Source organism: Loxodonta africana, chromosome 6 (assembly GCF_030014295.1).
Source record: "Loxodonta africana isolate mLoxAfr1 chromosome 6, mLoxAfr1.hap2, whole genome shotgun sequence".
NCBI lineage: Eukaryota > Metazoa > Chordata > Mammalia > Proboscidea > Elephantidae > Loxodonta > Loxodonta africana.
Window position 1 is genome coordinate 48,763,992 of NC_087347.1, and position 12,028 is coordinate 48,776,019.

General features: G+C 36.2%; 2 protein-coding genes across 3 annotated transcripts in view; one reads left to right on the plus strand and one right to left on the minus strand.

Annotated features, from left to right (window-relative positions):
- BOLL (boule homolog, RNA binding protein) overlaps positions 1-5,210 on the plus strand; it is a 66,411-nt gene extending 61,201 nt beyond the window's left edge. The window contains 2 exon segments of the mRNA XM_064287441.1: positions 4,349-4,423; positions 4,425-5,210. Coding sequence (XP_064143511.1) covers positions 4,349-4,423; positions 4,425-4,457 — 108 coding nt within the window. The 3' untranslated portion in view covers positions 4,458-5,210.
- Positions 1-12,028, minus strand: part of MARS2 (methionyl-tRNA synthetase 2, mitochondrial) — a 54,869-nt gene that overhangs the window by 24,787 nt on the left and 18,054 nt on the right. The window contains exon 3 of one of the 2 annotated variants that reach the window (XR_010322258.1): positions 11,847-12,027. The gene's annotated coding sequence lies outside the window, so the exon portion shown is untranslated. Of the gene's footprint in view, positions 1-4,300; position 12,028 lie in introns of those variants that run through there. The other variant, XR_002784479.2, reaches the window with a different exon arrangement.

Sequence of the window (12,028 nt, forward strand, 5' to 3'; positions counted from 1 at the left end):
CAGTCATTTACATTTAATCTTGGAGTTCAAGGAAAAGAGATACTGAAATTCTATATTGGGTTTTAAAGCTAATCTGATCAAAGGACTCCAAAGAGTCTGTGAAAAGAAGTGTATTACAATATAATTTGTTTCCCTTATAATCCTATGTATTAAAAAAAAAAAGAAGGGGGTTCATAGATCTCACTAGTCCACCAAAGGAGTCTGTGGTGTGCATACACACAAAAACAATCTCTCCCTGGTCTAGGAACTTCTCAGCACAGGGACCCCTGGTTCAAAGGACACGCTGTGCTCCTGGCGCTTCTTTCTTGGTGGTATGAGGCTCCCCCTGTCTGTCTGCTCACTTCTGTTTTATATATCAAAAGAGATTGACTCAAGATACAACCTAATTTGTAGATTGAGTCCTGCCTCATTAACATAACTGCCTTTAATCCTGTCTCGTTAACATCATAGAGGTAGGATTTATAACACAAAGGAAAACCACATCAGATGACAAAATGGTGGACGGTCACACAATAATGGGAATCATGGCATAGCCAAATTGATACACTTTTTGGGGGGGACACAATTCAATCCATAACATTCCACCCTCTGGCCCCACAAAATTCATATCCTTGCCATATGTAAAACACATTCACCCCATCATATCATAGCAAAAGTCTTAAATCAACTCCAAGTCCAAAATCCAAAACTTCTTCATCTGTGAAATTGAGAATACAAGTTAACTGCTTCCAAAGTACAGTTGTAGAACAGGCACAAGCTATACATTTCCATTATAAATGGGAGAAATTGGAGAGAAAGAAAGGATAACAGGTACCAAGCAAGTCAGCAGAACACATTACATTAGCCTTCAAGGCTTTGAAGATAATCCTCTGTTCTCTGAGACCATTCACACAATGGGCCTGCCCTCCAGACTTTAGGTATTGGCCACACTCTCCAGATTCTGAATGGAGGCCCCTCAGCCCTGGGCTTCAGCTCTACCTTCCATGCTCACTGGAACAGCAACTCTGCTCCCTCAAATTTGGGTGGCCCCATTCTCCTAGTCCATCTGAGTAGTGACTCCACTCTTGCAGACCCCAGAGGTCATGGCCCTACCCTTTGAGACTCAGGCAGCTCTATTTCCTGTGTTCCTTGTCTCCTCAGCTTCTACTTCCTGGTTCTTAGCCTTTCGGCCCTTTGGGCCTCACCACCCTCATCTGCCCTGCTAGGGCAAATGTTCCAAAGCTCTTTAGCTCCACTAATAAGTGCCTGTAGGCACCCCACTCCACCAGGAAGCCTCCTGCCAAAGGCACTCAGTTCTCTTGCTCCGTGGGTAGGCTCCAGCACTCTCTCGTACTGGTCTCCTGATTCTGCTGCTGCTATTTTTCTGCAGCATCTGTGCCATCTCCAGTGTAACAGCTCTCCTCACTTCTGAGTCCTCACCAGAATTGTCTTTGATGTCCATAATTCCACCAACAGTCTCTTCAAAGCAATCTAGACTTTTACTGTTAGGCACTTTAAAACTCTTCTAGTCTCTATCCATTCGCAGTTCGAAACTGCCACCACATTTTAGGTATCTGTTAGAGCAGCACCCTACTCTTCTGGTAGCAAATTCTGTCTTAGTTATCTAGTGCTGCTATAACAGAAATACCACAAATGGTTGGCTTTAACAAACAGAAATTTATTTTCTCGCAATCTAGGAGGCTAAGTGCTACAGCTGCTAACCAAAGGGTCGGCAGTTCGAATCCGCCAGGCACTCCTTGGAAACTCTATGGGGCAGTTCTACTCTGTCCTATAGGGTCACTATGAGTCGGAATCGACTCGACAGCACTGGGTCTGGGAGGAGGCTAAATGTCTGAATTCAGAGTGCCATCTCCAAGGGAAGACTTTCTCCCTCTGTTGGTTCTGGGGGAATGTCCTTGTTACCAATCTTCCCCTGGTCTAGGTGCTTCTCAGCGCAGGGACCCTGAGTCCAAAGGACACGATGTGCTCTTGGAGCTTTTTTCTCGGTGGCATGAGGGTCCCTCTGTCTCTCTGCTCACTTATCTTTTTTATATCTCAAAAGAGACCGACTCAAGATACAACCTAATCTTGTAGATTGAGTCCTTCCTCATCAACATAACTGTTATAGTTTGCCCATCTTCTCTGCTAAAATAAAGATAAGTGATTTCTCTAACCTCTTGATGGTCTACTTTATGCTGTTTTATGTCCCTTTTTCAGCTTAGTAACTTGCTGAGAATAACATTCATTTCTCTTTCCACTGTCAAATCCCTTTGCTAAGGCCTCTTTATGGCCTAACAAGATTACTATATATTTCTTCAAGATTTCTCCATCTTCATCTTCAGTTTCCATCCTTTGTTGTTGTTAGCTACTGTTGAGTAGGCCCCTGACTCATGACAACCTGAAGCACAATGGGATTGGACCATTGTGATTCATAAGGTTTTCACTGGCTGAGTTTTCAGAAGTAGATTGCCAGGCCTTTCTTCCTAGTCCATCTTAGTCTGAAAGCTCTGCTGAAACCGGTTCAGCATCATAGCAACATGCAAGCCTCTGCTGACAGATGGGTGGTAGCTCCACTTAAGGTGCATTCACTGGGAATCAACGCTGGGTCTCCCACATGGAGGCCGAGAATTCTACCACTGAACCACCACAATCCCCTTCCGTCCTTTAGTCATGCATAAAATCTGAATTTAGTTTTTTAAATCTGATGATAATTTTTTTCCCTCTTATCACTGCCATCAGCTCTTATCTATATCCTTTTCAAATTCCTTACCATTAAATATTACAGTCTCCCTTCAGTCTTCCCATATTCATCAATCTGAATTTGTTATGTGTATTTCTTTGAGCTGTAATAAAGCTAGGACTGCTTCCTGTGCTCGCTAGGCACATTGAGCATTAAACCAAGCAATTTCACATACATAGAACAGTTTGACTTCACTTCCGTATTTCTCCTGAGAGGACCAGAGCATACTGGGTTACAGCCAATAGGCTATGAGTAATTGACTAGTTATTAATAGCTGTATATACCATAGTAGCTTTCATTCATTCAACAAATATTTATTAACCATGTGCTAGCCAGCATTTTAGACATGGAATAGATCAGTGAACAATATTAACTGGTATTGAACAGAACTCAACATGTTAGAGAAACCTATTTTACTGCATGGTTGCCATAATCAGGCCAGTGTAGAGTTTAGGAAACCAGACAAGTTTGAATTCCTAGACACATACTGTCCAAAATGGTAACCACTAACTACATGAGGTTATTTTACTTTAATTAAATGGAATTAAAAATCCAGTTTCTCCACTACACTAGCTACATTTCAAGTGCTAAATAGAAACATATGGTTTGTGTTCCATCAATACAGAAAGTTCTTTTGGACAGTGTTGCTCTAGAGATGCTGGAACCAATATGGAAAATTTTGAACCTATCTAAAATAAAAAATTTAGGACAACTTGGTCTCCTAAATTAGGAGTTGGGATACTGGAACCAATATGGAAAATTTTGAACCTATCTAAAATAAAAAATTTAGGACAATTTGGTCTCCTAAATTAGGAGTTGGCCTAGGCCCAAAGTGCCAAAAAGGTAGTAGCAACCAGATTGTTTCTTTGACCCAAAATAATCTTAACACCACACACAAAAAAATCCCAGATCACAAAAGTATATGGCAATACTCTGGAATATAAGGCATAGGTACCCATATGCCTGTCCTACCAATGTCACCTTCAAGGGTATTTTTTGGGTTTTGGACACCTTTCTAAATAGCCTTCTGACAAATTCTACTTGCTTTTTAAAAACAATTTTTTTAAAACCCACTTAATGTTTTCAAAAATAGAATGTTATATATAGCTCACTTGTAATCTGCCCACCTGTTCCTCATTTTTATATACTAAACATTTATACTGTGTCACTAGAGATTGTCTAATATAAATTGTAAGCTCTCAGAGAGCAAGGACCAAGCCTTTCCTGAGTTCTTACCCCTCCTAGCCTCTAGCCTCTCACTTTATTACACTGTAATATTAAAACAAAACCCATTGTTGAGTCAATTCTGACTCATAGTCACCCTATAGGACAGAGTAGACTATCCCATAGGGTTTTCAAGGCTGTCATCTTTACAGAAGCAGACTGCCACATCTTTTTCCCTTGGAGCAGCTGGTGGGTTTGAACTGCTGACATTTTAGTTAGTGGCTGAGCACTTTAATGACTGTGCCACCAGGGCTCCTTACTGTAATATATTAGTACCACATATTACAAGTATTTAGTAAATGTTGATTGATGTTCTAAACTCATCTATCCTTATTCTCATTCTTTTTTTTTTTTTTTTTTTGGTTCAGTCTCTCTGATTTGTATTTTCTTTCTCTTAACAGACAGTGTGGAGCATTCATTATTAAGACAACTAGGCAGCTCTAGTCCAGCTCAACTGATTTCTTGTCCAATGATCGTTGTGGTGGCCGAGATCCAGCTTCAACGAACCGGCTAGAAGCTGCCCGTTGTGAAATTTAGGGTTAGTTAATACCTCACCATACTTACTTATTCCAACTACAAGCTGTCTAAATTTGATGAAATTTGCCCTTTCAGCAGTTCTACAAAATCATTAAGGTAGATGTGGCATGATGGTTTTTTATATGTATTAATCTAACTATAGTGACATTTTCTATAACAGATGTTTTATCCATTCCATGAATAATAACCACATTGGGAATAGTAAGGTGTCTTTCATTTTCTCTGCTTTGTGTTCTTTTCTTCACAAACATTTAGATGTTATGTTTCCTATTCTTTGATATTTATTTTCATATTTAGGATAAGAATCATTTCTAATTCTAATAGAATTTTTAACATGTTCATGCCTTTTAGCATATAGTTTACTATTTAATCTTAATAATTTAGTTCTACCACTTTGCTTTGCTTTGAAATTCTATTTTGTTATTTCACATGGTTTTGTCTAATTTTTTATTACTCTGTTACTGCTACTCTGTATTAATTTTGCTTCTGCCATGATTTTCAGAACAGAGATATTTATACTTTTTTATAACATTTTGCAAGTATTATAAGTACCATCAACATTATCACTATTCTTGCCTTTTCATGTGTTTGACTATATAATTTTTTTCTCTAATGTTTGAGATAATACTGTAATCTTCCTGTAACATAATCCATTTTAGTATCAAATTTTATGTAATATGGATCCCACCTAATGGAATTATTTTGATAAAAGAAGGGCTCACCTCTGACATAATCACACAACATTAGCTGATATTGCACTGTGTAATGTTCTTTGAATGCTGTAGTCTTTTGACCTTTTCTTCATATGCTACCAATATATTCAACTTTAGATTCTGATTCTAAAGCCAATTTTTGTTATAAAATTGGAAAAATTAGTCAGGAAATTCATTGTTCAGAAGCTACAGAACAAATCATATGGGTTTTTAAATCACTAAAATTTCTGTAGTAGTATGAAAAAATCCTTCTTTACATGCATTTGTAGTTATTTCACTGACTTCCTTTTAGGAGACAGAAAACAAGCCATAAAAACTGGCCATCCCCTAAAAAATCTTTCTCTTCCTTTCCTCTTCCCATCCCTAAATGTATTCCATGTTCAGCAGAAATAATAATACATAGACCCTAAAGTTCTTCCTGGGTGAGTCAAATAGAGTGTTTTCTTTTGAAACCATAATGAGTATGTTTCCCAGTCAAATGGTTTCATGAGAACAATAGGATCCTATGAATGTATACTATTAGCATACAAGGAACCCATGTACATTAATTATTCTCAGTTTTTAGAAATGTAAATAGATTAGTAAGCCCCACAATGAAATTTCAAAAGTTTTTGTTCTGTAAGTAAAAATTATTAACCACTGATGTTAAAGATCTTCCTTTTATAGCACTATCCTTGAGAAAAAAAAGGTAATGTTTCGATTTTCAAAATGTTAAACACAATGCTAAACAAATCCTGAACTGTTAATAAAAATTAATGACTACTGAATCAGGAATTTTGATAATAATTGATACCCAAGTGTGTTTCTTCCACAGAGCTATATAGGTTATATACATACACATGTATGTATACATACATGTAATTCATGCTTATACACTTACTGAGAATTTAGTTTTATTTTGAGAAATTAATCAAACTTTGGAATGTACTGACAATCTGAATATATAAGAGATGTCATCCGACTTTCTTCATGTCTTAAACTGACAGCCAAAAACTTGTTATTTTTAATAACAAACTGTTTAGGAAAAGGAAATTCTCCTTGCACATAATAAGTGAAAACCCATTTGATGTTTTTCTTTTCTATTTTGTAGTACATCTTCTATAGATAATTTGAAAAGTAAGTTTTTACTTGGTACCCATTTTGAAAGGTGACTTTGAAGATGTATCTGAAATTCACTCTGTGTTAGTTTCTTAAAAGATGGGTAATACAAATATTAGTAAAAAAAAATATTAGTACATGGACCAAAATCACAAGACAATAACTTTGCAACCTTAGTGCCCAAAAATCTCTAATACAATCAGATACAGAAAGATGGTAGCATGTCAAAAGATAAAGGATCTTGGAAAATTAAGACTTTAACTTCCTTTGTCAAATGATTTCTTGGAAAGACGGTTCGGAAAAAGAGGTGTGATTTAGTTTATAGAAGATTGCTTTTTAAATTTTGCCAACAGTGCCAGTATAATATTTTCAAAGAAATGTATAACTCCTATATGTAGGAGTGTTTCTGGGATCTATACTATGTTAAACTATAAAACAATGAATTTCTCTCATATACACATACAAATTCTTTGTGTCTTTCCCAGAAATAGTGCTTGGACAGTATTAAATATAGACTCAAAGGACTTTAGGAGGGCATCCAATCCAACTTTGATGTCATGCTTCAACATTCCCTGTTATATAAATAGTGAATTGCTGGCCCGTAGACCTATACTTTAGTTAAAATTTATTCTTAAGTCCCTATAGATTTAAAAGAGGAAAATAGGAAAATTTTACCCAAAGGATGGATATAAATAACAGTAATAATTGGTGCTGCTTCTTTCAACTCTATAGGCAGTGTTTTTATTCATGTGCATAAAAAAAATTTTTTTTTCTTTTTTTTGGTATCAGCTTCAGTCCTTCCATGTTTAATATTACTTTCTCATGAGTAACTACAGTGTCTGCTATTTGCTGGACCTACTATGTGTTTCTGTCTTTTTGCTTTTATGTGTTGCATAAATTTGCTAATATTTTCTGTGCTCTGCTGGTTCCTCCCAGAAGCCAAGTACTATTCAAACTTATTTGTTTTGTTTCACATTGTCTCATTTTATTTCTCCTTTCCACATTATATAATCCTTCATCAGTTTTCTGTATACTAGTTCCATGGTTATTTTGATATTACCCATCTTTCTGACCTGTAAGGATAAACAAATATAAAATATAGTAGCCATAGATTGCAAACCAGTGAACTAACATTCAGGATTTCCAGTCTGATCATTCTTTTTGGGCATGCTGCTTTTAAAAGTACCAATTAATACAATGCTAAGCCTGATTATAGTGAAGGAAAGATACATAAGTCATTAAGACATTTTATTTAGGCTAGTCAGTGACACCATATTGACATGACTTATTTTTAAGACATGTAATTTTTTAATTTTCCATCCATTTATTTTTCAGTTTTCATTTGATAATGTATTTCTTAGATTAATAAAAGCCAGTACTTCATTATTTGCTAATACTTTAGTTGCATAATTTTTGTAGTGAAGCTATTACATTAACCCCAGTTTTTTTATTTCTATCAAGGTGTGCACCCACAGGCTAATTGTCACTGAGTATTTCTCTCAAAGTGATATGAGTCATAAACATCAGCTTGGTGTATGCACCTCTTCCTTTTTCCTTTTGGAATACAAGGGTGTGAGAAGTGGCCTCTCTACACTTACGGATGCCACTGAGTTGATTCTGACTCACAGCAACCCTATAGGATAGAGTAGAACTGCCTCATAGGGTGTCCAAGGAGCAGCTCCTGGATTCAAACAGCTGACCTCTTGATTAGCAGCTTATCTATTAACCACTGTGCCACCAGGGCTCCTCTCTACACTTAGGGACTAAAATCCTTCTCTTCCTCTCCACTTCAAGAGTCTTCCCCTCATGACAGGAAAGCTGGTAATGGGGAACCCAAGGTCAAGAAGGGAGAGTGTTGACATGTTGTGGGTTGTTAACCAATGTCATAAAACAATCTGTGTACTAACTGTTTAATGAGAAACTAGTTTGTTCTGTAAACCTTCATCTAAATTACAATAAATCAGAAAGAAAAAAAAAAGTCTTCCCCTCACTCCAGCCCTTTTACTTATTGTACTTTGTTCTTCATCAGAGAAAATTTGGAGGACCCTAGGTCTTCAGACTTTTGGGTGTGTACCTACAAGATTCAGGTACACCCTCTGGCCTGAAGACAGAATGTGCAGTTAGAAAGTCCTCTGAATTAGACTCTACTTTTTCTTTCTCCAGCTCTTCCTTTGTGTAATATAGAGGATAAAAAACACACCTCAGGGTTTTCTTTCCTGGGGAAATAAATCTTTCGAAGAGATGGTAGTTTGTTGTTGTTGTTATTTTGTTTTTTTAAGAAAAGTGTCTGCCCAGAATCATAAAGGCTTCAAAGTAACCTGCCTCAAAATCTTGACATTAACTTTCCTCCCAGTAGCTACCACGGACAAGCTTTGTAACGTTAGCTCTAAATCTTTGTCTTTGATAGGTTTCAGAATGTACAAAAAGCAAGTTTACCCTTTGGAAAATTCCAAACTAGAAATCAAACTATACTCTTCCTGTCCCACTAATTCCTCAAGCTTATCAGTTGTCTTCTGTTTCAATCTGGAAAGAATTCCCTTTCAACCCACCTGATTATCTCCTTTCCAACTTATTCTCCTTGTTTGAATCAATAATAAAAGCTGAGTGTGCGGACTTTGAGAAAGACCTTCCTTCGTTCTGGCTCTTCCCCACTCTGGCTACTTGCATTCTGAGGGACATCTGTTTAATGTTTTGGATAGAATGTCTCCAAATTTTTAGAGACCCTAGAGAATGCATATTAACCCACAGGGATTAATCGAGTTTGATAGAATTTTCAACAGTATAATGTAACATGAAAAAACTTAACAGTGTGAGGAAAGATGATTTGGTTTAAGGAATCCAACTGAACCACAGCTAACTCATACTTAAGACAGTGTCATTCTTGGTTTTCACAGCTTCTTTCCTTCCATTTCTGAACCCATTGGTACTCTTAAAGCTCCAAGTCTTTCACAATGATTCTTAAAAATAACAGCATTCCGGAAGTATGAAAAAAGAGGGAACCAAGATAGCTTTTTCTTGAACATTGACTATTCTTTTAAGCCTCTTTGACAATTAATTTTTCTTTATGTATTATAAATACGATAAGAGGAAATTTTAGAAGATGATGATCAGGCAGAGAATTACCTTTGTGACAAAATCCTAAAGATCAGTTAAAACTAGGAAGGATGTGTTGGTTAATATGCATCTTTTGTACATATATATCTTATTTATTTCAGAAAGGCTATCCTGTTCCCTCAGAGGATTTCATAAGTGCAACCCTAGATAATAATGAAATACAGACATTTTGTACTGCACTTTAGCAGATTATCACAAGGTAATTTCTCCATATGATGGGACTTGTGGTATTTACAGTAATAATTGTACTTTCACTATATCTCATGAAGCATTTGAGAAAAAAAATGTTTTCAAGCTCATCCTTCAGTATCTCAGTGTTTAGATTTCAGATGCTCTTTGGTGTACAACTGCCTTGTCATCATTCATCCTATTTTTAAAATCTGGTTGAATATAATCTGAATCATCTGAAATTTGAGGCTTTGTGGTAATCTGTAGTAAAGTCCTTTCATAAAAATGTCTTGGAGAGTAGAGCCTTTTTTTATGCATATATATATATGAACAGGGTCAGTATGAGTCAAAATCGACTTGATGGCACACAACAACATATGAACAGGATGAGAGAATTATATATATTGATTAGAACAGACAATATCATTTTACTGTCACTTATTAACAAGCAGTGTTGCACCCATTCTGCATGTCTGGATTGGGAACCTGAAGCTAGAGACAGGTTCTTACTTCTTAACAGGTGGGTTTTTGACGCTTATCTACTGGATATTTTTCAGTTCCCTTGTGCAAAATATAAAGCAAGCGACAAATAAATTTCCAGATGTAATTATTGGATCAGAATTCTGTGAACCTTCTATTTCTAGTTAGGTACAACTATCTTATTTGTGAAAGAAAAAAATTTGAATTTCTTATTAAGGTTTAGCTCTTTCTGCATCAAATGTTTAACTGATACTTTCCTACAGAAATGGATTAGATCTATGTATTTCTCTCTGTATTGGTGATCTTCAGGGCATAATTTAAGCTCTTCTCCTCACCACCCAAGGAAAAAAAGACTTTGTTAATAGCGCCATTAAAAATAGTATTGGAGAATTCAGTAAATCTACTCATGTTACTTATCAAAATAATGTACATATAATCTTAATTTTTCAATATTTAGCATGGTTTCTGAAGTACTAGAGTCTCTAAGGCAATATCAGAAATTATTACAGGTAGTAGAAAACATGACCAGATGACCTTTATTTTCAACATGATGTACGTTAAGTCGCTTGGGCTCATTTTCCTTACCCAATCAATACTCACATTCTGGGTTTTTTTGCCAGCTCTTGTTCAATTTCATGCATAGCTGAAGGACCATTTTGTCTTGATTCATGTCTTTCACTTTCCAGTGGACCCAAGCTTCTCAGCTGGTAATGCTGGACTTGGCATGTCATGAAAGGGTTACACATATTTCAAGATATTATCAACCCCTCAGCCCAGGTCAGTCACTTCCAGTGCAAGCAGATTTCTTTGTTAACCTCAGTTTACCAATGTGAATATTATCATTTTCCGGGTATGCCATAATGTGAAAAATGGTTGGAAAACTGAAGAGAGGATGGCTGGTTTGTTTTTTAAAGGGATTTTTTGAAGTTAAAAACTTCTTTTAATGACTGTAACTTTGATTTGAGATATAAGCCTGACACTACACAACTTATTTAATTCATACGCTTGCTTCTTGAAAATTAATTTCTAAATCACTGTCACCTTTGCTTAAATTTTATATACCCATTACATTGGATTATTTTCTTCGAAATGATGAGTTATTTGGGGAAACATCCAAAATTCATTCTAAAGATCACGTCTTCATATAAATCATCCAGTTGGTCTTCTTACTTTATTAAATACCCTTCAAACCAAGCATCCTTATATATTCTAGGTAAAGATAACTGACAATACAGTTTTCACTGACAGAATTTAATCTCAGGTCATGTAGTTTTAAAAGAATACTGTCTCTATTGTTAATATAGTTCTTTTATTATAGCAAGACAAACTTGTATACAGAGCCTGAATAGGGTCATGTGTAAAAATTCAACTACATCTTTTTTCAGAGGTACCACATTCTCAGAGACTTTCAAGTTCCAATACGAATATTAGTTTAACTAGTTGTCTCTGAAATATCATCATAAAAAAAAAATCATATGGACTCCAAATTAGGAATCCTTGTTCACTAATACAAGAAGCCCTAGTGTTAGTCACCAAGCACTCAGCCACTAACTGAAAGGTCGGCAGTTCTAACCTACAAGCTGCTCCACGGAAGATATGGCAGTCTGCTTCCTTAAACATTATAGCCTTAGAAACCCTGTGTGGCAGTTCTACTCTGTCCTATAGGGTTGCTGTGAGTCAGAACCGACTAGATAGCAATGGCTTTGGTATGGTTTTGATTCACCAACACGTTTCCTCTTGAATCTCACGCCCACGTTTAGTGATGAGTAACAAAGGGACTTGATTTTGCTCACCTTTATAGAAATGAAGGTCATTTACCTATAGGCAAGGTCTTCTGATGCTTTATCAGTCATATAAAGTTCTGCATGTCCTTTTGCTCCTTGTGGTAGTCACAAAATTCTTAATTCTGTTGATCTCTGCTCCAAGTTCTTATTATATGGAATAACCGTATAATTTATCATCCAAATCAGGACAC